General features: G+C 42.8%; 1 protein-coding gene across 1 annotated transcript in view; it reads left to right on the forward strand.

Annotated features, from left to right (window-relative positions):
* The window catches only part of PDZRN3 (PDZ domain containing ring finger 3), a 300,496-nt gene that overhangs the window by 18,291 nt on the left and 257,954 nt on the right, over positions 1 to 24,251 (forward strand). Inside the window, 2 exon segments of the mRNA XM_027771128.1 lie at positions 85 to 171; positions 6,769 to 6,876. Coding sequence (XP_027626929.1) covers positions 85 to 171; positions 6,769 to 6,876 — 195 coding nt within the window.

Below are 24,251 nucleotides of genomic sequence, written 5' to 3' on the forward strand. Positions count from 1 at the left end.
GAGTCCACTTCAGATAGAAAGAAAGTTTCCTACCATCTATTTCCTGTTTGTAAGTAAACATTTGAACTCATTTGTTCCCTGCAGGGTGAAGAAACCAAAAGCCTGACTCTTGTCCTGCATCGGGACTCCGGCTCCCTAGGATTCAACATTATTGGTGGCCGGCCCTGTGTGGTATGTTAATTGCTAAAATGTGTTTTTGTTTTCCCTAGTGTGGTTGGAAGAGAGGTCAAGGTTTGGAGCTAAGGAGTAGAAAAGGAAACCATGCTCGCCTCTGCTCTCTGTAATTAGACAGTTCGTTGTTTATCCACTGGGTTGTCGGAAGAGTAATGACACATTTTTAACATAGAAAAACAGAAGAATATGTCATGAGTTTTCTAGCAACTCAGTTACATCTTCATTCTTGGAGACTGTTTAGTTTATTGTCTCCTTAAGCAGCACTGTCCTGATAATACAATGGCTAATTCAAGCTGACTGCCTTCGGGGTCTGTTTCTGGCCGTGTAGCAGGTGGGCTGAATGAAGCTGCGTGTGATGTGTGTACCTGGAACTGGGTAAACAGTCACCCTCCCAGCCCGAGCTGGAGTGTGGGCACCACACTAGAAATCTCGGCTTGAGTTCTGTTGTCATCTCGTCACGAGGCGGGGGGTAGTTCTCTAGTTTGGGGGTTATTGCATATTTTTGCTTTTTCCTCCCACGGCAGTTCCTTGGCTACTCCATTCAACATGAGCCCCTCCTCTAGAACAGAGTCCACGTTCATATCTGTCAACTGCACGAAAAAAGTCTGCAGAAAGGGCTCTGGGGGGTAGCGAAGGATGTGTTGCTAGTGCTCAGCTTTCAAGGGGGATTAGCTGAATGTCTGTCATCTCTCGTTCCTTCCTTTTGCTGACCATTTACTTGTTTCTCAGCTTAGAAGGAAAACAGCCACAAGAAGAGAAAGAAAAATGAAATTCACTCGCTCAACACACATGTCTTAAACACGAGATACTTGCTAGGGGCTGGGAGAAACCATGAAGGTCAGAGAGACCAGGGCCCCGAAGTCAATGAGTTGATGTCCTGGTAGGAATGCAAGGTTAGAAGCAAGGAGGTACAGTTACAGACAGGGAAAGTGCAGTGAAGGAAAGACATGGAGGAGGGCAAGAGGGAGAAACCGAGAAGCAGAGGGATCATCAGCTAGGGAACTTGGGCAGGAGAGGCAGAGATACTAACCTGAGTCCTTTAGGGAATGACAAGAAGCCAACCATCCAGATATGGATGACGTTTGCTTTGCAGACCTCCTATCTGGGTGGGGGCTGCTGAGTCAACTGAGGACGGCAGTGCCATCATCAATGCGCCCAGATGGTTCATTTTGTGGGAAGTCATGCCCTGGGGAGAGGCCTTGGGAACTGAGTTCTGAAGGATCATGGTTTTCATAAGTGTTATATTTGTTGTGTGTATATACACACACATATATAAATAATACACTTAACTGTAAAAAATTTTTGAACATATTATCTATAATCTACATATATATTCATTATTGAAAAATATGTGCCTTATTAAAGTTACATGCAAAGGGAACATTATATTTTACTTTTTATTTGCCAGAGGGTGGTATACTTGCCAGAGAAATGGAGAGAGAGGGGGGGAGAAATCACACACACACACCCCAGTAGGGAATGGTCACTCCTCCATCCCATCTTCTTCATATGTCCATCCCATCGGGATTTGGGGCACATATAAACACACACCTGCTGTGTCTTTCAAGCTGCTGGGGCTGGGACTCAAACCACATGGTCGACCATATGGGATCTGGCTGCCTTAACTACTCAGCAACAGAACCGGCCCAAAAGGGGACATTTTAAACAATGAAATTACAATATGAATAACATTTCTAACTTTTTTCTTCATTTCAATGTGTTCTGTTACTTGTTTCAATTTTTGAAGACCACTGAGCTAGAAGAAATTATAGGCCTCGGGTGGGGGGTGGGGATTGGCAGCTCACAACTAGCCTGGAGCAGGGACAGTTAGGAGTTGGGAACTGCAGGTAAGTGGGTGTGAGTGGAGTTGAGGATGGGCAGAGAAGTGCTCAGAAAGAAGACTGGAGAGGAGAACAGGGGCCTGCCTCCAGAGAGTCCAGCGAAGCAGCCATTATACCAACTGCTAGTCCCAGCCATTGTGTTTTAAACACTAGTCCCAATTAGCAGACAGAGCATAATGAAGCCTAAGTGTGTTCTGCACTCTTGCCTAGAACATCTGGCAGGTCGTCGCGTAGGTACTAAAACGCCAAGGCGATCGTCAGTACGCACACTCTAGTTACGGGACGTAGAATGCGGTGCAGGTGATGTCTGTTTCCCAAGGAATTCCTGTGCTAGAGGCTTGCTTGGGCTGTGAAATGGCCCAGCCAGCAGGCTCTGCCATAAGGCTTTTCATTGCATGATACAGTACAGAATGCTCTCAGCAAAATCACATCACTCGTTCATTAGCCCTCATATCCCTACAGGAACAGCAGCTGGCCTGGTGTAGCAAACCTTTCATTTATCCATTGGCAAGTGTACTTCATTGTCAAGTACTCGTGGGATGAAAATTGTCCCTCTCATTTTTCTTCTACTCAAGCCAGCAAAACAAAATAAATCCTGAGTCATGTTGGTTCACCTTGATAAATACCTCCAGGTTAAAACGTGTCAGGAGAGAAGCCAAACAAACTAAGAATAAAGAGATGTCTTTTATCAGGAATATCTATCAAGAATGGGCTTATCTGGTTGTCTTGGCTTTTTGTGCTTTCTGTTTTTGCATCCTGCCCCCCTTGTCTAGATTTAACCTCAGTTCTGGTATGTTTGGTCTTGCCTTTTCTAATTTTTGCTTAAACTTTCTGCCCTTCCTTCCCTACTCCCTTAAGAATAGCTACGTATGTACATAGCACTGTATTTTACAAATAAAGCCACAATCCCATCTCCCTGCACCTCTGCACACAGGAAATGTGAGGTGGTTAAATCAGAGTAAACTCAGATCTCTCTTCATCTGATATATAGACATCATCTCTTAGGGAGCTCAGCCTTGTTCATACATCCTTTGCGGTCCATTGAGAGTCTTCAGTTCCTCTTGGAATATTCCACAGCCTTCAATGTTGGGCTGAATTCACGTGTATTCTGTGAGTTTTCTCAATGGGAGACAATATTGCACACACAGCCATGCGTTAGAATATCAACCTGGCCTCATTTTGAAACCAAGCTGTGCCTCTTTTTAGCAATGTGACCTTGGATAAGTAACCTGGCCTCTCAAACTTTTCTTCTGTGGAATGGACAGTAATAGTACTTAAAACTTTGGTTATTGTGAAGATTAAGTGATGGGGGATCAGCCAGTGGTGCGGTGGTTAAGGAGCTGGACTCCCATGTGAGTAACCGCAGTTCAAGTCCTAGACCTGATGGCTTACTCACTCGCGCTCTCTCTCACTTGCTCGCTCTCTCGTGTGTGCCCTGTAGCAAATTTTAAAAAATAATAATGATGATAAATAAAATTAAATAATTCTTGGGACTAGCAGATGGCATAATGATTACATTGCTGGACTCCCATGTAGTCGACTGTGGTTCAAGTCCCAGATCGGGTGGCTTGAAACTCATACTGGGTGCGTGTGTGTGCATGCCCGAAATCCCAAGAGGAAAAGGGATTGTGGTGTAGCCATCTCCCCTGGTAGTGGTTTCTTGCTTTCTGTCACTCTGTCTTTCTCTCTAATGAGCACACATGTCCTATAGCAAAAGTCTCTCTCAAAAATAAATAAATGAATCAATAAAGTTCTTAAAAGTTAAATAATTCTTATTAAATAAGAAAACATTGAATGATGCATGTAGAGCCTCCACCAGGGCCCTGGTACCTGGGATGTGCTCAGCAGGTAGAAGCTGTTATGCGGCTTTGTCCTTAGGTTTGGAGGTATGCATGTTGAGGAGATTCGGACCAGGGTGTTAATGAGGCTGCTGTGGGAGAGAGAGGAGGTACACACGCATGCCAACGGTGGATGTCTGTGCGGAAAGCCTGTGCAGAGCTCTGTGTTGCTGGGCAGGATTGCCTCTTGAGGATAGCTGATCTAACACAGCACCCATAGTCTTGCTGGCCCTCTTCTCAGTAGAGAGCTGATGGAATCCAGATGGTAGCCAGGGATGTATCTTTGTCGTGTGGGGATAAATGTTCAGGGAAAGACAACCAAAACATTTAATGCTTATTTTAGGTTGTGATTTTGGTTTTGTCTGATAAATCATATAACGTGCGTGTGCATGTGTGTGTGTGTGTGTGTGGAGAAGTGAGAGGAAGAGGGAGAGAGGGTTGACGAGTGTGTGCTTTCCCAATCTTAGTTATTGCTGTTGTATTTAAGGGATAGATTGAATCACATTCAAAATCATCCCTTTCTGTCCATGGAATGTAGAATATAAAGTTTGTTTGTTTTTAAGAAAAAATGTTGTATTTTTTATGGTTATTTTAAAGCAACTATATGTATATGCAGAGCAATTGCCATTGAAATAGATCTTCTAATGGCCTTATGGCAAGGGATTCACCATGATGATAGATTTGTAAATATTTGTTGAACATCCTGAGCTTACTTTTCAAATGATTTTGTTTGAAGACAACACATGCTTGTACCATTTAATTTATAAATCCATCTGTTAATCACTAGAAATTTAATGCACATACTTGGAGAGAATTCATTGTGGTGCCATTTGGAAGGAACTTCATGAACAAGCTCCTAGGGCTTTTTTTTTTTTTTTTTTTTTTTTAGCCAGCTGGATTGATTATAAGGAAAAGAAGGAGTTTGAGCAATGAGCTGTCTCCTTATCCTGGAAGTTTTAGTCCTTATATATAATACAGAGATCTGAAGGGATTCAAGATGGTTGGAGATCAGAATTTATTAGAAGTGATTATGGAGGGCTTTTCTGATGCAAATCAGAACAAAAAATTACCTGTTACATTATCAGATTACTAGATATTTACAAGCTTAATAATATTCTTTGCAGGTGAGGATGTGGAAAAGCACTGTCTGATCAGCTCTCGTACATACAAACTCTCCAGTGGGCAATTTGGCAGGATGGCTACATGGCAATCCTTTCTCTTTCAGACTCCTCTCTTGTGTTTCAAGCCACCACGTCCAGGACTCACACTTTGCAGTTGGCCATGTGGGATCCAGCACCTTAACCTCCATGCCACCTGCTGGCCTGGTAGTATGTATCAAATATATCTTTTGGGCTAGCCCATGGCTTGGCATTAAACTGGATTCCACATGGCTGACATTGTGGGTTCAAGTCCTGGACTCAGTGGCTTGAAAAATACACTGTGTGCATGTGTGAGTGCCCAGAGTCCCAAAAGGAGGGAGAATGGAGAAGAAATTGTGGTATTGACCATGCTCCATGAAGGGTTATATCTCTTTCTTATTCTTTCTCTCCTCCCCATACCAGCACACACTCCCACCCCCTGCAAATTCAAAAACAAAGTGTCTTTTGACCCCACTGTTCCTTTGCTAGAGATTTGCCCTAGGTATGTACCAATCCAGATATGTCAGGGTACAGGTGGGAGGCACTGTCTCTAATAGCAACAGCTGGCAGCAGTCTTTATCTATAGGTTAGGATGCTATCAACTTCCTTTTGTGTGTGTGTGGAGATTTTGCTATAGGGCATGTGCTCTCACCACAGAGAAAGGGAGAGAGAGAGTGAGAAATCACCCCCCAAGGGGGATGGCCACACCACAATCCCTTCTCTTCTAGTCTCCCTTCAGGATTTTGGGCATGCACGCACAACACGTGAGTTTCAAGCTGCAGGGTCCGGGACTCGAACCAAAGTCTACTATGTGAGAGTCCAGCAATGTAATCATTACACCATCTGTTGATCCTAACTTCTTAAATAAAGTAGCATGGGGCCAGCAGGTGGTGTGGTGGTTAAGGCACTGGACTCCCACTTGGCTGGCTATGGTTTGAGGCCTGGACCTAACTGTCTGGTTTCTCACTTTCTCACTTCCTCTCTCACTCTCTCGATCTCTCTGGTGAGCTTCTCTCTTTCTCGCTGGTGAGCACACATGCTCTATGACAAATTAAAAAGAAATTAAATAATAATTTTTTAAAAAAGAGAAAGTAGTGTAAGCTTGATAGCAAAGGATCTCCAAGATTTTAAGACTTAAGTGAGAGAGACAAGGACCTAGGAGAGGGGATAGCATACTGCCTTTATGTGCATTTTTAAAAAAAAAAAAAGGGACAGATACATGTTTAGTGAGCACACATGCTCTATGACAAATTAAAAAGAAATTAAATAATAATTTTTTAAAAAAGAGAAAGTAGTGTAAGCTTGATAGCAAAGGATCTCCAAGATTTTAAGACTTAAGTGAGAGAGACAAGGACCTAGGAGAGGGGATAGCATACTGCCTTTATGTGCATTTTTAAAAAAAAAAAAAGGGACAGATACATGTTTAGAGGGGATAGCATACTGCCTTTATGTGCATTTTAAAAAAAAAAGGGACAGATACATGTTTAAGATGATGGTCATTAAAATCTTTTGGGAAGGATATAAAAACTCAAATAGAACTACACAGGGGAAGAAAGACCATGGGTTGGGGATGGCAGGGACTTAACCATTCTATATCTTTTGGTGTGTTTTGAAATATTTTACCTTGAGTATGTGTTAATTTTAGTTTAAAATAGAAATTAATGGAAACAAACAGCTTGACATAGCAAGAGTCAATTACGGTTTTAAGAGCATGAGCTTTATTTTCATGCCCAACTTAATGCCTGACATTCATGCATGTGTTTTTTTAACCCAAAGGACAACCAAGATGGATCGTCCAGTGAAGGAATCTTTGTATCCAAAATAGTTGACAGTGGGCCTGCAGCCAAAGAAGGAGGCCTGCAGATTCATGACAGGATTATTGAGGTATGTGAACCCTGGCCAGTGTCTTTTAATAGGCTGACTGCCATCTCGTCTTCGTCCACCGCAAAGCAAGATGTTCAGTTGGGGGTGGGGGGGGGAGGCTTAAAGTGGTAGATGGTCGGACAGTCACACCTCTTTGATTGTGTAGGACCAGATTGAGTGTTGATTGCCTTGGTGTTAAGTTTTCATTAAATACAGAGAAGCCAGATGATGAGTGGCATGTTCACGATTTGGCTCTTTTCATGAGGACCGCATCTGTTTTGCGTGCTTCGGTTACAGCTTTGCACAAAAACCATCGGAGAGCTGTGAGTTAGAATCAGATGAGCCGTCCTGTCATACAAATGGTGGCTTCGTTCATATTGATTACCAGGGTGCAATTGTGTCCGCTTGGCAGTCATTCTGATGTCCTCAGAGCTCACCACATGCAATGGTTCCTACAGACGCATTGTTCTTTTATGTTTATCCTCATTGCTTGTTGTCGGTTCGACTCAACTGTCTAGGATGCACAGGCAAAGGAGGGGGTGAAGGATTCATTCACATCATCACCGACTCCTTACGTTTTCAGTCTTGCACTTACCATTTTAAGCTTTTATATAGGAGGTTTATAGACGTACGCTATGGAAAGCAGATTTCTCAGCCTCACCCATCTAATCCTTCGGAATGGGGTCGCCCCGTGTCCTAGGATGCTCTAAGCTGTGAATAGGAGAATTATTTGTTTCCTCTTTGTATGGACTCGTCTCACAAAGGTTGATATAAATGACTACTACTTTGATGTTCTTGACCATTTTGATGGCTTCTTTAATGAGTACAGACATGGTCTATATTTGTTGGATCTTCTATTAGGGAAAAAGTAAACAGCACCCAGGATAATGTGCTGGCTCCCACAGGAAACTCGCCCACGGGCAGTCGCTGTCATATAGTGCATGAAACAGGACATCAGAAAACAGCACCGGTCCCAGTGGGCGTTTGTTGTTCCAAACACATTTGCGTAGCATCTGAATATCCTGGGTGTTTCATGGCCCATTTCAAAACTTTGGACTGAGTAGGCGCTGCGAGTGTGAGCTAAACTATAAGTAAGTTCACATCATTCCCTGGACTCCGGCCACATACTTCTCTGAGAGAAAGGAGCGTCAGGAAAACAGATGATGTCTTGCTTTTCCAGTCCCATGGGATAAATTCTGCAAAGGGCAAAGCGGTATGTTCCGAGATGATTTATATCCTCAGGAAGACACAGAGCTAAACCTCACAGGTAGAGCAAACTGACGAGCCTGGGTGTAAAGATCACTCTTCTGAAGGATAGTGGGTGAAGTGTGGTATCTTCCATATTACAAGGATACTTGATTTTGTTTGAAGGACATTATTCATACTTTTATATCTGTTTGACTAGTAGAAGGGTTCTTTTGCTTTATGCCTTAGGGTCAATCTCTGTGCTTCCCAGGTCACAGGAGTAACTTTTCCCTAATGGGGATTTGTCTGGGCAAGGGTACTTTCTTAAGAGTTCAAATGAGTTTCTTACTGTCTCTCTCTCTCTCTTTTTTTTTTTTTTTTAAGAGTGAATATATTTTCTGAGACCATTGTTCAAAAAGATAAGTACAGCTTCCGTTGCCAAGGGTTTGGTAGAACAGCCAGTTTCTCTAAGTAAAGGAATTTCATCGCTCTTATGTTTTGCAAATGAGAAATCTACAGCTGGGCAGGATTTTCTCTTGGCAAAGGGTGATCTGTGTTTGAAATGTTCAGTACGGTTTCTGGTAAGTCACATTCCCCTTTTGGACAGCATGTAAAATATTAATCATGTCTCAGTGTTGAGATGGGAAAAGGATGATCACAATGGAGAAACGCTACATGTGTAATTGAAATTGACACACCGTGCCCTTCTCAGGCAAACTCTAATCTCTCCTGACGTGCTACAGTGATTCCCATGACTGAAAATATGTTTTCGGGTTCACCTCGTCCATGTCTTGAAATTACTACCAGGAGGCATGAGTTTGATTATTTTAAATGTACGTGTGTGTTTTATCACTAAGAAGAGTCAGTGCTCTCTAGTTTTTACCAAGTATCTCCTCTTTTTCAGGGGAGTGAGCAAACAGCTATCAGAACTTCACCACAAGAACCTTAGTTCATGCGAAAGGCGGCTTGTGTTAAATGAGAGACTGAGTCTCTTACTGGAAAGCTTCTCTGCTCTGGCTGGTATCTGGTCTCTGAGCAGAGCAGTGGTCCTCGACCATGTCAGATCCGGCCCCACTCCTGTGTGTGTGTGTGTGTGTGTGTGTGTGGCTGTTTGTTTGTTTGTTTTTAGGTCTTTGCCATAGGGGGTGTGTGCTCACTGGAGAGACAGAGGAAGTGAGACACCATCCCCCAGAGGGGATGGTCATGCCACAGTCCCTTCTCTTCCACTCTCTTCTCAGGGTTTTGCGCACGTACACACACACATCTGGCACAGTTTTCAAGTCGCCAGGGCTGGAACTTGAACCACAGTCGGCGATGTGGAAATCTGGTGCCTTAACCACCACACTGCCTGCTGGCCCCCTGGTTTTTGTTTTTAATTGCCAGGAGTCGTATCACTCACCGGAAACACTGAGGGAGTGCGAGCGAACGAGCGAGCTAGCACGAGAAGGCATCCCTCGATGGGGCATAGTCATACAAGAATCGCTTCTCCTCTTTCTCTTCATCCTGTCAGATTTAGGGCATGAGTGCACATACACCTGGAATGTTTTTTAAGCCACCAGGACTGGGATTCCAAGTAAAATAGGCCATGTGAGATCTGGCTCCCTTAATTACTAGACTGTGGGGCCAGCCAGCCCTGTAACAGATAGTTTGAAATACTACTAATACTGTTCTGAAACAAAATTCAGGAATAGGGTATTTTTAAAAAATAATTTTTATTTATTAATATAATATTGGGACTAACAAATGGCATAAGGTTCCGTTGCTAGACTCCCACATGGTTCAAGTTCCGGAACCAATGGCTTAAAACTCACACTGGCCACGTGTGTGTGTGTGCCCAAAGTCCCAAGACGAGAATGGAGGAAAAGGGATTGTGGCATGGCCATCTCACCTGGGGGATGACTTATCACTTTTCTGTATCTCTGTTTCTCCCTGTTTCTCTGGTGACCGCATGTGCCCTTCAGCAAAAATCTCTCAAAAATAATAATTGTGTGTGTGTGTGTGTGTGTGTGTATATATATATATATATATATATATTCCTCCCCGCCATTTGCTGTAGGGCTTGTGTGCCCTACAGAGAGAGACAGAGAGAGCGAAAGTGAGAAAGCAAGCTGCTAGGTCTGGGATTCTAACCATGATCAGCCATGTGGGAGTTCAGCTCCCCAACCACCAGGCCCTGGAATAGTACATATTTTATACATATGGATACACATAATTTTATAAATCTACAGATGGTAATGCAGTAGAAAAATGAATGGAAGATCGTTATAAAATGTGTGCATCAGTATGTAAATGCTCCGACTCAGTGACGTTACAAGACACGGTGACACCGTCTTTCCTCTTGCCTTCCTGTGTGTTCACTGGGATGCCCCAGCTGCGAGTGGCACCAGGTTCAGGAGGGTGGTGGTGGTGACCCAGGAATAAGGAGTCACATCACCACGTGTGCTAAAACCATACAAGGTGGTGAACAGATCATGGTTACATTCTTACACAGCAAAGGCCAGTCATCTTTTTGTGATTTATACGGGAGTTGCCTTCCTGGCCACTTCTAAATATATAAGATAAAACAGATGCGCGGTACAATTTATATAAGGAAATATGCCATTTTGAATATTTTTAAGTATCTTTCAGTTCATCCGCAGTGTTGTGCATCTGACACCACCATCCATATATCCAGAACTTTCTCATCTATTAAACGGTAATCCCCCACCCCCGGCAGCCACTGTTCTATTTCCATCTTTATGAATTTGATGTATGCATGAACTCACGTAGTATTTGCCCTTCTGCGTCTTTCTGTGACTGGCTTAATTTTATGTGGCACACTGTCCTCAAGGTTCATCTGTATTGCAGCATGTGTTAGAATGTTCTCTCATTTTAAGGCTGAAGAATACCCCGTTGTCTGTCTGGAGCACATTTTATTTATCCATTCATCCACTTATGCACACTTGGGTTGCTTCCACCTTTTGACTGTGGTGAATAATGTTGCTGTGAACGTGGGTGTACAATCTGTATGCGTCTAAACTGTGAATAACCCTTTCTTTTTCTGGTAAAGCAGATTTAGGTGCTATGCTCAGGTGATGATAAAGAGTTTGCTATTTTACCTGTAGCAATGCCTGGCGAGATGTGTGACAGTTGAGCTGGAAGCAGAATATAACTTTATTACACAGGATTCGTTTGCACTGTAAGACTTCTATCATCTGCGGTGCATCCCCCAGTCATTGTAATGGTCAATGATGTCTACACCATTTCTTTTCTTTTTTTCTTTTTTCTTTTTTTTTTTTTTGAGAGAGAGAGAGATTTTTGCTATAGGGCACTTGCATTCACCAGAGAGACAGAGACAGAGAAATAGAAAGTGAGAAATTTCACCACAGGGGGCATGACCACAATGCAATCCCTTCTCCTCTAGTCTCTTCTTGGGATTTTGGGCATGTACTCACACGTGCCCAGTGTGAGTTTAAGTTGCCAGGTTTGGGACTCGAACCATGGTCAGCTATGGGAGTTCAGAGATGTAACCATTATGCCATCTGCTGGTCCCATTGTCTACACCATTTCTAAAACTCCTGCTAGGAATTGGCAGGGGCACCACAGAAAATCACTGCATTCATCTGGTTCCTCAAATCAACATTCCTCTCCTCCCCCTAGTGTGTCTTTGTCTTGGCCACTGACTGAGTTCCCTGCCTAGGTGCCCCCCAGGACCTGGTAAGAAAGCCGAGCTGGCCTGTCCCAGAGCCCTGGCTGGTGTTTTGGAGCCTCCTTGGGTTTGGCATCCTCCCAGCCCACGCAGCTGTAGGAGCCCATGTTATGCACTGGAATCTTGTGACCCCATCTGTCCTGGGTCTGGGTAGACAAACCGTCATCGTATCAATCCTTCCTCATACCTGGTACTGTGGTACAGCTTATTCATAATTTCTGCCATGAGCGAGTGAAATTGCCAAAAATTTTGCTTGCAGAGTCCAGGCTAACATGTCTCATTGTACTCAGGGAGGTCTCCAGATTTGAACCATAAACACTCACATGTGGGCTTGCCTCTGTCCCATCATCTGGCCCCCTACACCACTGGTATGTTGAAAGGGTACAACCAGAGCTTTTGTGGAATGTCCTCCGTTTGCATTTGCCTGGTATTTCCTCATGGCTGGATCAAGGTGACACATTTTGGATAGGAATAAAGATGCCGTGGTGTGTCCTCTCAATGAATAAGGTCGGAACAATGGTGTTTCTTTGTTCCTTTATTGGTAATGTTAACTTGAGCCACTTGGTTAAAGTCCTATCCGTTTCTCCATTGTACGCTTAGTGTTTTCTTCCTTGTAATTAATCATGATTTTGTTAGGGGGCTCCTTGGAGGTTATGTAATGTCCTGCTGCTCCTAAAGACTGTCAGACACTGGTTTCAGCATCCACTCATGGTTTTTTTGTTGAATCTGTTATTATTATAATGTTTGATAGTGATTTTTTTTAAAAAAAGGATTATTTAATTTTATTTATTACTATTGTTATTTTTTTTTTTGACTAATTATGAATGTTATTTTTTCATTTGACGAGAGAGAGAGAAACTGAGAAAGCAAGCTGCTAGGTCCAGGACTTGAATCATGGTCGGCCATATTGGAGTCCAGTGCCCCACCTACCATACCACCTGCCAGCCCCAATAGTGAGTTTTCTAACCCCAGTCCTTTTACATTTACTGGTTGACTTCCATTATATGAAATAATATTCCTTTCCTCCCATTTAACCTACCTGTTTATCTATCTATATCAAAAAGGACTCCTGCGTCCTTATAATTCGGCGGTCATGTTGACCTAGTATGGGCCAGGGTGAACTCTTTCTAGCCTTCAGTCTCTGTCCTCTTGACATGTTCCCATCATTTTCTGAGCCTGTTCCTGCTTCCTGGAATAGCAAGATGTTTCAGGCTCATCATCGACTTTCTGTGCTCTAGTACTGGAATGAGCTGTTCTTCTGTGGAGCTCTAGCTTCATGTAGTGGAGAGTGTGTTTAGTAACCCACGGTACAGGTGCAATAGTGCTTATTATGAGTGAAGTTTATTACTTCTAGGCACCCTCAGAGTTACAAAATGTATCAGTTAATATGTACATATAAAATATGCATACACACAAATAATTCTAATACACACTTCTTTATTTCTACAACCACCCATTTCGCATTTTGAAAACTATGTCTATATCAGAACCTCCAATTTCAGTCCAAGTCCACGTGGTTAATTTTGTCCTTCCTCTACAGATTTGTAATTCCTAAAAGAATCCCTTTTGAAATAGTGATCAGTGTGCTTTTTTCCCATTGAATTAAGATCTACACAAAGATCAGAGATTTATCAGTGAATTAAGAATTATTGGGGCCAGCAGGTGGCATGGGGGTTAAAGGCACTGGACTCCCATATGGCCAACCATGGTTCAAGTCCTGGCCTTGGCAGCTTGCTTTCTCATGCTCCCTTTCTCTCTGGTTATATTAAGAATAAGGGAAAATGAAGTTAGTAAATGAAATAGAATAGAATGATTTTAAAAATAATTATTGGAGAAAAAATGTTTGAAGTGTTTCTATTTAACTTTGGTTTGGTTTTAAAGAAAAAATAATGCTACAAACTGAATTATTTTATAATTGTATTTTTTCTTTTAATTATAGGAGTAAGAAAGGCTTGATATTTCTTGTGTAATTATTAGGTTGTCAGAAAAGTCATGATGCATTTTTGCATTAAAAATAATAAAAAAAAAAAACAGAAAAAAATACATCATGACTTTTCCTACATCTCAGTAGATACAGGAAACTTGTTGATAACCAGGCAAAGATATGGATGATCCATTTGGGGGTAATGTTAAAAAAGTAAACACATGACCCATATTATTCAGTAATGCACTTCTTTTTTTTTTTTTTTTTGGAGAGGTTTTCGCTATAGGGTGCGGGCACTCGCCAGCCAGCACGAGAGACATAGAGACAAAAAGCGAGAAATCATCCCCCCAGCGGGGATGGTCACGCCGCAGTCCTTTCCCCTCCATTCTCCTCTCGGGATCTTGGGCACGCATGCACACGCGCCCAGCGTGAGTTCTAAGCCACCAGGTCCAGGACGCGAACTGTGGTCGACTATGTGGGAGTCCAGCGACATAGCCATTACGCTAACTGCTGGTTCCCGAGTAATGCACTTCTTGATATTTACGCAAAGGATAGGAAAACACTCAGTTGGATATTAAAACACTTGCACATCCATGTTTATTGCATTGTTATTACAATTGCCAAAACGTGGAACCAACCTAAGTATCCAAAAACTGATGACCGGGTTGAAACACTGTGGCCCTTATACACTATGGAATATTACACAGCTATAAGAAACAATGAGGTCCTATCATCTGGCTTAAAATGGATGCATGTAGAAGACTTAATGTTGGGTCAAGTGAGCTAGACTTGGAGAGATACACATTGTATATTTCCACTCAGTTTGTACTGGATGCCAAGACAGATGCGGAGAGACTTGAAAAGGTGCTGGTGGCGAGGATGGGTGTAAATGCTAGCCACTCTAAGGCAGGGCGAGTGGATGGTAGAGACTGGGGGGGGGAGGGTGGGTGGGAGGTGCAAGGGGGGGGTGGGGTGTAAATGTTAGCCACTCTAAGGCAGGGCGAGCGGATGGTAGAGACTGGGTGGTGGAGGGTGGCTGTGAGGTGCAAGGGGAGGAAACATTTGACAGATGGAAAAATACGAAGTTCACTGTAGAATTACATAGATAAGTAAAATTGAGAAAAAGATATCATACAGCCAAAAGGGGGAACAAAAAGGTTCCATTCTTGACATGTTAGGTGGAAGTGCCACTTAGAATCTAGGGGGAGATGCTGAATAGGCAGTCGGCTATGAGTCTTGAGTTGATGAGAGTGGTTGGAGCTAGAGATAGAAATTCGGGAATCTTCTTCATCAGCTGTTGATAGGTGGTGTTTAAGGCCGTAGGATTAGGTGAGCTCTCCCAAGAATTGAGTGTAGACATAGGAGAGAAGAAGGTTAGAAAGACTGAACTCTGGTATATCCTACAAATATAGAGGCCAAGAAGAAAAGTCACTGAAAGAGGAGAAGGAGCAATCTGTCGGGGGTGGGAGAAACAAGAGCACACGCGAGGCTGTACTGTTTCCCTCCAGTCACGGATCTCTACTGAGCGTACTGAACAGCAGTGCGTGGAGAATTTGGTGGCAGTTACCTGCTTTAGAAGTAAAACCTTGCTGTGTTAATTTGAAATTTCTAGCTATTGCCTTAGTTACCAAAATATTTTGTTTGGATGAAAGAGACTTGGTATAATTCAAGCTGTGTTCAGGAGATTCTTTGTCAGCTGCTTAAAGCAAGCAGATTTTAGCGACCGTTTATTTTTGATGGACTCTAACCCTCCGTTTCCAGAGGCAGAGACTGGAGTTTCAGTTTATTTACCAATTTCAATTGGTTGTCAGTGACATCATCCTGGATTATGGTATTAAAGGATTCGAGGCCACATCTTGATTGAGTGGGGAAGAGTGAGGTAATTATTTAGTAGCGTTTGCCATGGCACAAGCCAAGAGATGGGTGACACTTTGGCTGTGTGTTTGCTGTCTCTGGATGGAGTCACCCTAAGTGTCTTGGGAACGACTGCCCTGTCCTTTGGAAGTAATGATGCACTCTCTGGTTATTGGCTTAGCTGTGTTCTCAGGAGATCGGTCTTTCTCTGTGGTCTTCAGATGTAATACTTCCATGGCATCTTTTTTCTCCCCACCCTCCTCCTACCCCTCTGTCTAACCACTCTCACTTTGTTTACCCTCCTGGCCTTTACTACACAAAGAAGTACAAAGTAACAACATGATGTTTCCCCAAAATAAAACTGGTCTCCTTCGAAGGGACATATAGGGGTAGAAAGAGCCCTGAGACTTAACTCAGGAGACCCTCTGGCCAGCTGCTTGTTCTGTGGTGGTCTTGCCTATAGAATGGGAGGAATATTTACTACCTGCCTCTCTACATTGTCACGCGGTCTCGGTAGATCAAGATCTTGTTGGTCAAGGAATCTTTGCTGGTAAGTAAAAATGTGAAGCATTGTTATGTCAAGTTAAAATTTGGTACAGGATGTAAGAACTTAGTATCAAAGCTAAATAAGGAAGTTAGCAAAAATATTTCTGAGATCTATTTTCTTCTTGTTATATTTTTTAAGAGGAATGTGCTGTAGGACTATTGAGAAAACCCTGAACTATTTCGGGGAGACATTCTTTGTAGAATGACCAGTGTGACCAGTTAAAATTCACTCTCTCTCTTTACTCTGTAGTTTTATTTTATTCTGTCTTTTAGGGTTTTGCTTATTTGTTTGTTTGTTTTTTGCCATAGGGCATGTGCTCACCAGAGAGAGAGAGAAACAGAGACAAAAAGAAGGGAAGTGAGAAATCACCCCTGCTCCCAGCGGTCACACTGCAGTTTTCTTCTGGGATTTTGGACACACACATACACACGCCGGGCATGATTTTTCAAGCCACCAGGTTCGGGACTCGAACTGCAGTTAGCCATGGGGGAATTGAGTGCCTTAACCACCATGCCACCCGCTGGCCCCATCCATGGTTGTCTTTTAAAGAACAGTGGTTGTACTGAATTCCTTCTAGCCACTGTGCATAGGTCACTGTGCCAACACATGTGGCCTTTGTTTAATTTATCGCTATTATCATTTCTTTATCCAAACTAGCCTTTGAGTCTTTGTAACATACATCACTTCACACCAGTCAGAGAAACACAAAAGATGAAGAATGGAACATACGGTATGATGCAATTTGTTTATTTTTAAGTTTTTTTTTTTTTCCTCTTTGCATAAGCGTAATACTCTGAGCTAAGAAACACTTTACACGTATTTTATGTGGAGGGGTTATGTTTGGGGGCCTTTATATATTTTAAGTCAAATTTCTCAAATGTTGGAATGTTTCAAACTCAGTATTAAAAAAATAATAATCCAGAAAAGAGTGACAGTGAAACACTTGGTGAGTTACAAGTTTCTTTAGAATTCTCCCCCCATTCATGGTAGAGTATGTTGTGCATGTGACAGAGGGACAGGGAGCGGGGGACACCCTTGCAGGCTCTGGTCAAGCCACGGTCCCCTTCCTCCAGGTCTCCGGCCCCTCGGGTCTTAGGCCCTGTGCATGTGCCTGGTGCATTTCAGGCCAAGTGGGCCAGGGATTTGGACCATGGTCACCATGTGGTTCTGGCTTCTCTTGAGCACATCAATGGTGCAAAGCTGCCTCTTACATGTATACTTCCTTTAAGAAATTACTGAGTGACTCGTTCCTTTATTTATTTATTTATTTAAGAGAGAGATGTTTACTTTAGGGCACTCATTGGACAGATAGAGAGACAGTGAGTAGTCAACCCCGGGGGATGGCCACATCACAGTCCCTTCGCCTCCATTCTCCTTTTGGGATCTTGAGCATGTACGCACCTGCACCCGGTGTTGAGTTTCAAGTTGCCAAGTCCAAGACTCGAACCGCAGTCAACTACATAAGAGTCCAGTGATGTAACTGCTACTCCATTGATGTAACTGGTACTCCCACTGCTTGGTCTCCCCCCCCCCCCATTTTTAAAAAAGAATTATTTTGTTTTATTTATCATTATTATTATTATACATTTACTATAGGGCACGCACACTCACCAGAGAGATAGCATGTGAGTAAGCCTCCAGGTCCAGGACTCGAACTATAGTTGGCCAGGTGAGAGTCTAGTACCCTAACCATCATGATACCCACCGGCCTGAGTGACTCATTTCTACAAACTCATGTCTATGGTGCCAGCTATGGAAATGCTCAGGCTCCTATCCTATTGCAGGCGCTCCGCAGTGGACGCGCTGGTGCTTTTATTTATTTATTTTTTTTCTCCCCATCAGAGCGTCTCTTCCATTTTCTGCCCATGTGAATCAGAGTTCACTTCACGTTGACATTCTGTACTTTTGTGGGAGCTCTGGCTCCACAGAAGTTTTGAAACTATCCCTCATGGTTATTCCTTAATAATAAAAAAAAAAAAAAGATCGAATTAGATCATCCATAAATGATTTCAAAATCAAGGATAAATCAGAAGTAACAGGTGTCATCATTAAAATTTTCAAATGAAGATTAGGTTAAAAAATAAACCTTGGGTAATTTCCTGAGGACGTCAAAACAAGCCCTCGATCAGCAGATGGCATAATTGTAATGTTGCTGGACTCCCATGGAGTCAACTATGGTTTGAGTCCCAGATCTGGCAGCTTAAACTCATGCCGGGCAAGTGTATGTGCGTGCCCAAGATCCTGAGAGAGGAATGGAGGAGAAGGGATTGGTGTGGCCATCCCCCCGGGAGGGGGGGGGAGTGGGGGTGATTTCTCACTTTCTCTGTGTCTGGTGAGCACAGGCGCTCTGTAGCAAACAAACAAAAGGGCTAATATGTATACATTGGGTTGTTGGGAAAGCCATGCTGCTTTTTTTTTTTTTTCATAGAAACACATAGAAAAAAAATACGTCATGACTTTTCCAACAGCGCAATTTAAAAAAATTTCAATGTTAGGAGAAACCCTCAGATAGAAGAAAATGAATGTTAAAGGTCACTAATCAAAGAAGACAGTTTTTTTGTTCTTTGCACAGAGGGAATTTTTGCTGGGAAATGAATGTTTCCAGACACATTGAGATGAGGAGTCATTCACCAAAAACTTGCAACCCATATCTTAAAAATGGTCGGATGTTGACGTAAAAATTCGGGATAGGGATACATTATATCGAGCACTCTCTGGTCGTGGCTTCTGGAAAAACGTCTTCCTGTTGCGCGAGTGCTTAGGGTAAGCGTGGAAAAGAAACCACGCACAGCTGTTGCTCTTGCTGGATGCGTGCTGAGTGCTCCCAGTGAGAAATGCAGAACAGGGTGTGTGCCTCGTCGCTGGCTCTGGAGAACTTACCTGCGAGACTAGGCGAAGTGGGAGACAACGGAGGCTGGGTCAGCGGGGCAGTCGGTTAGATGCAGCAGACTCTGGAATCAGATAAATCAGCTTTTGAATTCGGGTTTCACCATTTGCTGGTTTTATGTCCTCAAGCAAGCTTCTTATCATCTCTGAGCACTGCTTGCTTTAGTAAAATACAGACAGTGTTATATATCCCACCAGGTTGCCATAGTGAAGAAAATACTGCACGTGTCTGAATTCTGTAAATCTGGCCCCAGAAGAAACGCTCACCAGGTGGTTAGCTGTGCTGGGTTGTTTCCTGCAGGTCTTTAGAGGCTGGGCTGCAGCAGCCATCCAGCGAGCCTGTGCTTTGATGACGGCTATATGGCACGGTTTCATAAACCTAAAATTACAGTCGTGAATAGACCATTTGAATTTGTTTTAGATTTCTTTTTGAAATTAGTGACCCTTTGAATCTGGATTGAGTAAGAGCTGCCACTTCCTAAGGCCATATAAATCACAATAATTGATCAATCAGGAGTAATTCTTAATTTATGTCTTAGTGTGAACAACATGGTAATTCATTGCATATGTGCTGACTTAAGTGTTCTAAAAATAAAGTGGAAAAAAAATCATGTGCTCAATATCAGCTATTTTTAAAGTGCCAGAACAGATTAAGATTTCCCTTTTTATATTGACTCATGAGGAGCATTGGGATTTTCTTAAAACTTAGAAGAGTTCTTTAACAACATCTTCCCTTATGATTGTAATATCTTTTTAGGGCAATACTTTCCTACCTTGATATTAATGCAGTGCCCCAAAGTAGAAAAATACAATAAAGATGAAAGTAGAAACCTTACTGATACTAAGTATCATCCTGACAAAAAAAAAAGAAACCTTGCCCAGTTTGATTATTCAGGAAAAGATACAATGGCTTATATGCTGGGATCTGATGGGGCATGAAAATTACATATGGAACACATAATGTTCCTATTACTTGGTCTAAACCACTAGCTTAAATGAAATGGGAGAAGTTCAAGTACAAGAGGATTAAGTATGGTTGCATTGCAACATTGTTGTTGGATTTCTGATACTTTGTATGATTTGTTGAAAGAGCCGAACCCCTCAGTGTGCTGTTAAGAACCTTGGTGAGGGACCAGCAGTTAGCGTAATGGCTATGTCGCAGGACTCCCATGTGGTCAACCGCGGTTCGAGTCCCGGACCTGGCGGCTTAAAACTCACGCTGGATGTGTGTGTGCGTACCCAGGATCCCGAGAGGAGAATGGAGGAGAAGGGATTGTGGTGTGGCCATCCTCCCCGGGGGGTGATTTCTCGCTTTCTGTCTCTGTCTCTCTCTGTCTGCCTGGCGAGTGCACATGTGCTATAGCAAAATAAACCTCTCCAAAAAAAAAACCTAAAAAAAACCTTGGTGAGCTAAAATTAACATATAATGGGGACTTGGAATAGAATTGCTAGTGACAAAGGAATTGCTGAATAGAGTGAATCAAGAAGTTAGCGTAATGGCTATGTTGCTGGACTCCCACATAGTTGACCACGGTTCGAGTCCTGGACCTGGCGGCTTAAACTCACGCTGGGCACGTGTGCGTGTATACCCAGGGTCCCGAGAGTAGAATGGAGGAAAAGGGATTGCGGAGTGGCCATCCCCCCTGGGGGGCGATTTCTCTCTTTCTGTCTCTCTGTCTCTATCTGGCGAGTGCAGGCACCCTATAGTAAAAACCTCTAAAAAAAAAAAAAAGTATTTCATCATATTTTTATTGACATCTTGAAACTTCTTTTTTTTTTTTTTTGAGAGGGTTTTTTTTTTTTTTTCACTATAGGGCGCGTGCGCTTGCCAGACAGACAGAGAGAGAGACATAGAGACAGAAAGTGAGAAATCACCCCCCAGCGGGGATGGTCATGCCGCAATCCCTTCTCCATTCTCCTCCCGGGATCTTGGGCACGCATGCACACGCGCCCGGCGTGAGTTTTAAGCCACCGGGTCCGGAACACGAACCGCGGTCGACTACGTGGGAGTCCAGCGACATAGCCATTACGCTAACTGCTGGTTCCCAACATCTTGAAACTTCTTAATACTCTCAATCGGAAAACATTTAATTTTCTTTTTCTTTCTTTTTTTGAGAGTTTCTTTTGCTATAGGGTGCGAGCACTCGCCAGAAAGACAGAGACAGACAGAGAGACAGAAAGCGAGAAATCACCCCCCAGGGGGGATGGCCACACCACAATCCCTGCTCCTACATTTTCCTTTTGAGATCTTGGGCACGCACGCACATGCACCCAGCGTTAGTTTAAGCCACCGGGTCCGGGACTCGAACCACGGTCGACTGCATGGGAGTTCAGTGACATAGCCATTACGCTAACTGCTGGTCCCAAAACATCTTAATTTTCTTAAGTTTTTTGAAGGTATGTTTGAAAATAAGAAAAGGGAGCTATTTTCTCCTTTTCTTTTAAAGAATTAATGGTAACAAAGTTTCTGAGTTTATTATTTCCCCGCCATGCACGGTTCTGCATCTCCGTACCTGGAAGAGTACGCACTGATTTCCTTCGATGTAAGAAAGGAGGGACACAAGACAGAACAGTGGAAAGACCCTCAGCGCAGAGTTTGCTGGTATCATTTTGAGAGAAACTTTACCTTGCTCTTGGTATTTGCAGTTTAATAAAACTCTACACCACACTTTTAACTTTTCTTATCCAGAGTCCTTTAATTCACTGTTTTTTAAATGACATAATTGTACATATTTGGGGAGTAGAGTGTGGTTTGTCAGTGTGTAAACACGTGTAACGTGTAATCGAACCAGCGTAATTAGCATATCAAACATTCATCGCTGCTTTGTGTTGGAAATGTCCAAGATCTTCTTTCAGCTATTATGAAATACGTAAGCTGTTCACTCAAATCTGTACTGTAGATCACGGAAACTTTTTCTAACTATAACTTTGTATCCATTAACCAGCATGTACCCATCACCCCGTCCCCTACCCATCTTAGCCTCTAATAATCACTGTCTTACCCTCTATTTCTATGAGGTAACATTTTTATTTTTCACTTGAGTGAGACCATGTGATGATTCTCTTTCTCTGCCTAAGCTGTGTTACTTTGTCTTCCAGGCTCCTCCAAAGTGGCCAGGAATAATAGAATTTTATTCTTTTTAGTGTCTGAGTGGTATTCCATCGTGTAGCTACACTGTACTTTATTCCCTCACCTGTGGATGGATGCTGAGGTTGATTCCATGTCTTGGCTACTGCGGTTCATGCTACTGTACACACAGATTCTCTGGGACTGCCGACTTCTCTCCTGTGGATACACGCCGCGTAGGGGGGTGGCCGGACCATGCAGCAGTTCTAATCGTAGTCTTTCGAGGAACCTCCATATTGTTTTCCATAATGGCTGTAGTAATTAATTTATGGTGTTTTGGCAAATAAGCTATTTTAGATTACTTCAAGTTTAAGAGCTAATTTTTTTTTTTTTAAAAAAAGGTCAGAGACCAGCAGATGGCATAATAGGTACGTTGCTGGACTCCCACATAGTCAACTGTGGTTTACGTCCTGGACCCGGTGGCTTGAAAATCATGCACGTACATGTGTACACAAGATCCCAGGAGGAGAATGGAGGAGAAGGGATTGCTGTGTGGCCATCTCCAGCGGGGGGAGAGGGGATTTCTCACTTTCCCTCTCACTGTGTCTCTCTCCCCCTACTCCAATCACACTTGCCCTAAGGCAAAAAGAAAAAAAAAGGAGAGAGAGAACATACAGGGAATTACTGATTCAGAAAGAAGAGAATAAGGAAGTTGCTGTTTGTATTGGAATGCTATTTTCCTTTTTGCTTAAAAGTTAAGTATAAAAACCTAACTTTTAAGCCTGTATCTAATGTTTGCTCCTTTTTGCCACAATGAAAATATAGTAGGCATCCAAAATACGAGTTATTATAATTTAAGTGATTTATTATTTTTTGAGAGGTTTTTGCTATACGGCATGTGCACTCTCCAGAAATATAGAGAGACAGAAAATGAGAAATCACCCCCAGGGAGGATGGCCACACCGCACTCCCTTCTCCATTCTCCTCTCGGGATCTTGGGCACGCACGCACATGCGCCCGGTGTGAATTTAAGCTACCAGGTCCAGGACTCGAACCATGGTAGACTACAGGGGAGTCCAGCGACATAGCCATTATGCCAACTGCTGGCCCCCTCAGTGATCTTTAAAGCTTAAAATAATAGAGATTTTAAAAGAGATGAATCAGTATGCTTCCTTTCCTTCCAAGTCAGCTTTTTTCCATCTTGATTAAGCATGATGCTTATACAAGTCAGAAGGGAATACAAATGCTATCATACCACCTCCTGGGAGGACTGACCATTAGAGTGTTTTAAGATCATGCAGGAAAGGAAACCGGTCCTTCTCTACATCATGATGCAGGGGGGAGAATCCACGCTCAGCCGTGGAAAATCCCAGCGTGAGGGGCGGTCAGTTAAGCCTGTTTAGCATTTCACGCTGACCAGCAAATCTCACCAAGTGTTGTCAGACTTTAGTCACTCACATACCACCTGCTCAGTGTTCGTTGTATATGCACCACCTGTTTTGCGAAATACTTCACATTTTTCTTAAGGCAACATTCTTTTAACTTAAATATATTTTAAAGGGAAACTATGTCATGACTGCTGAGGGAGAGCCATTTACACATGCTGTCCATAGAAGAATGAAAATAAACAAAAAAGTAGAATTAATAAGTCTAAGCTAGATAGTTGGCTCGTGGAAGACTTTGATCCTTGAACCTTGATGTTCTTTGTCTAAGAGCACATTTATTTTATGGGATTAGAAGTCAGGATGGTAACGGGGAGCAGGTTCCAGGGCACTGTTGCATGTTGTTGGAGCTTCCTGGGAGGCCTGGGTTCAAATCCCAGACTAGCCTGAACGCTAGGTATGGGGATGTATACCTGTATTCCTAACTAACTGGGAGGCTGGCGCGGGACGATTGTGGTATGATGAGACCCTGTTCAAAATATCTGTTCATCATTCTCCCTTCTTTACAAAATTTTCAAAAAGCATCTTGTGAACATTTTTGGTACTAGCCTACAGCAAGGAATATGTTTTATATAAAACCCAGGGCAACACTCACAAATGCGAGGAGGTCTGGTATATTTACATAAAAATGGGACAAGATTTATGAGAGAGATTTATCTGTACCACATACAATATCTATTTCTATTCTTCATTTTAATACTGTCTGCCACCCACTAGGTTGGTTTCATGCCCACTAAAGGGCAGTGACCTACAGTTTGAAAATGTTCTGCTTTGGAGGAGGAACTGTCTTCCTGCTGCCAGAA

This window comes from Tupaia chinensis, unplaced genomic scaffold (assembly GCF_000334495.1).
Source record: "Tupaia chinensis unplaced genomic scaffold, TupChi_1.0 Scaffold000185_1, whole genome shotgun sequence".
NCBI classification, from domain to species: domain Eukaryota; kingdom Metazoa; phylum Chordata; class Mammalia; order Scandentia; family Tupaiidae; genus Tupaia; species Tupaia belangeri.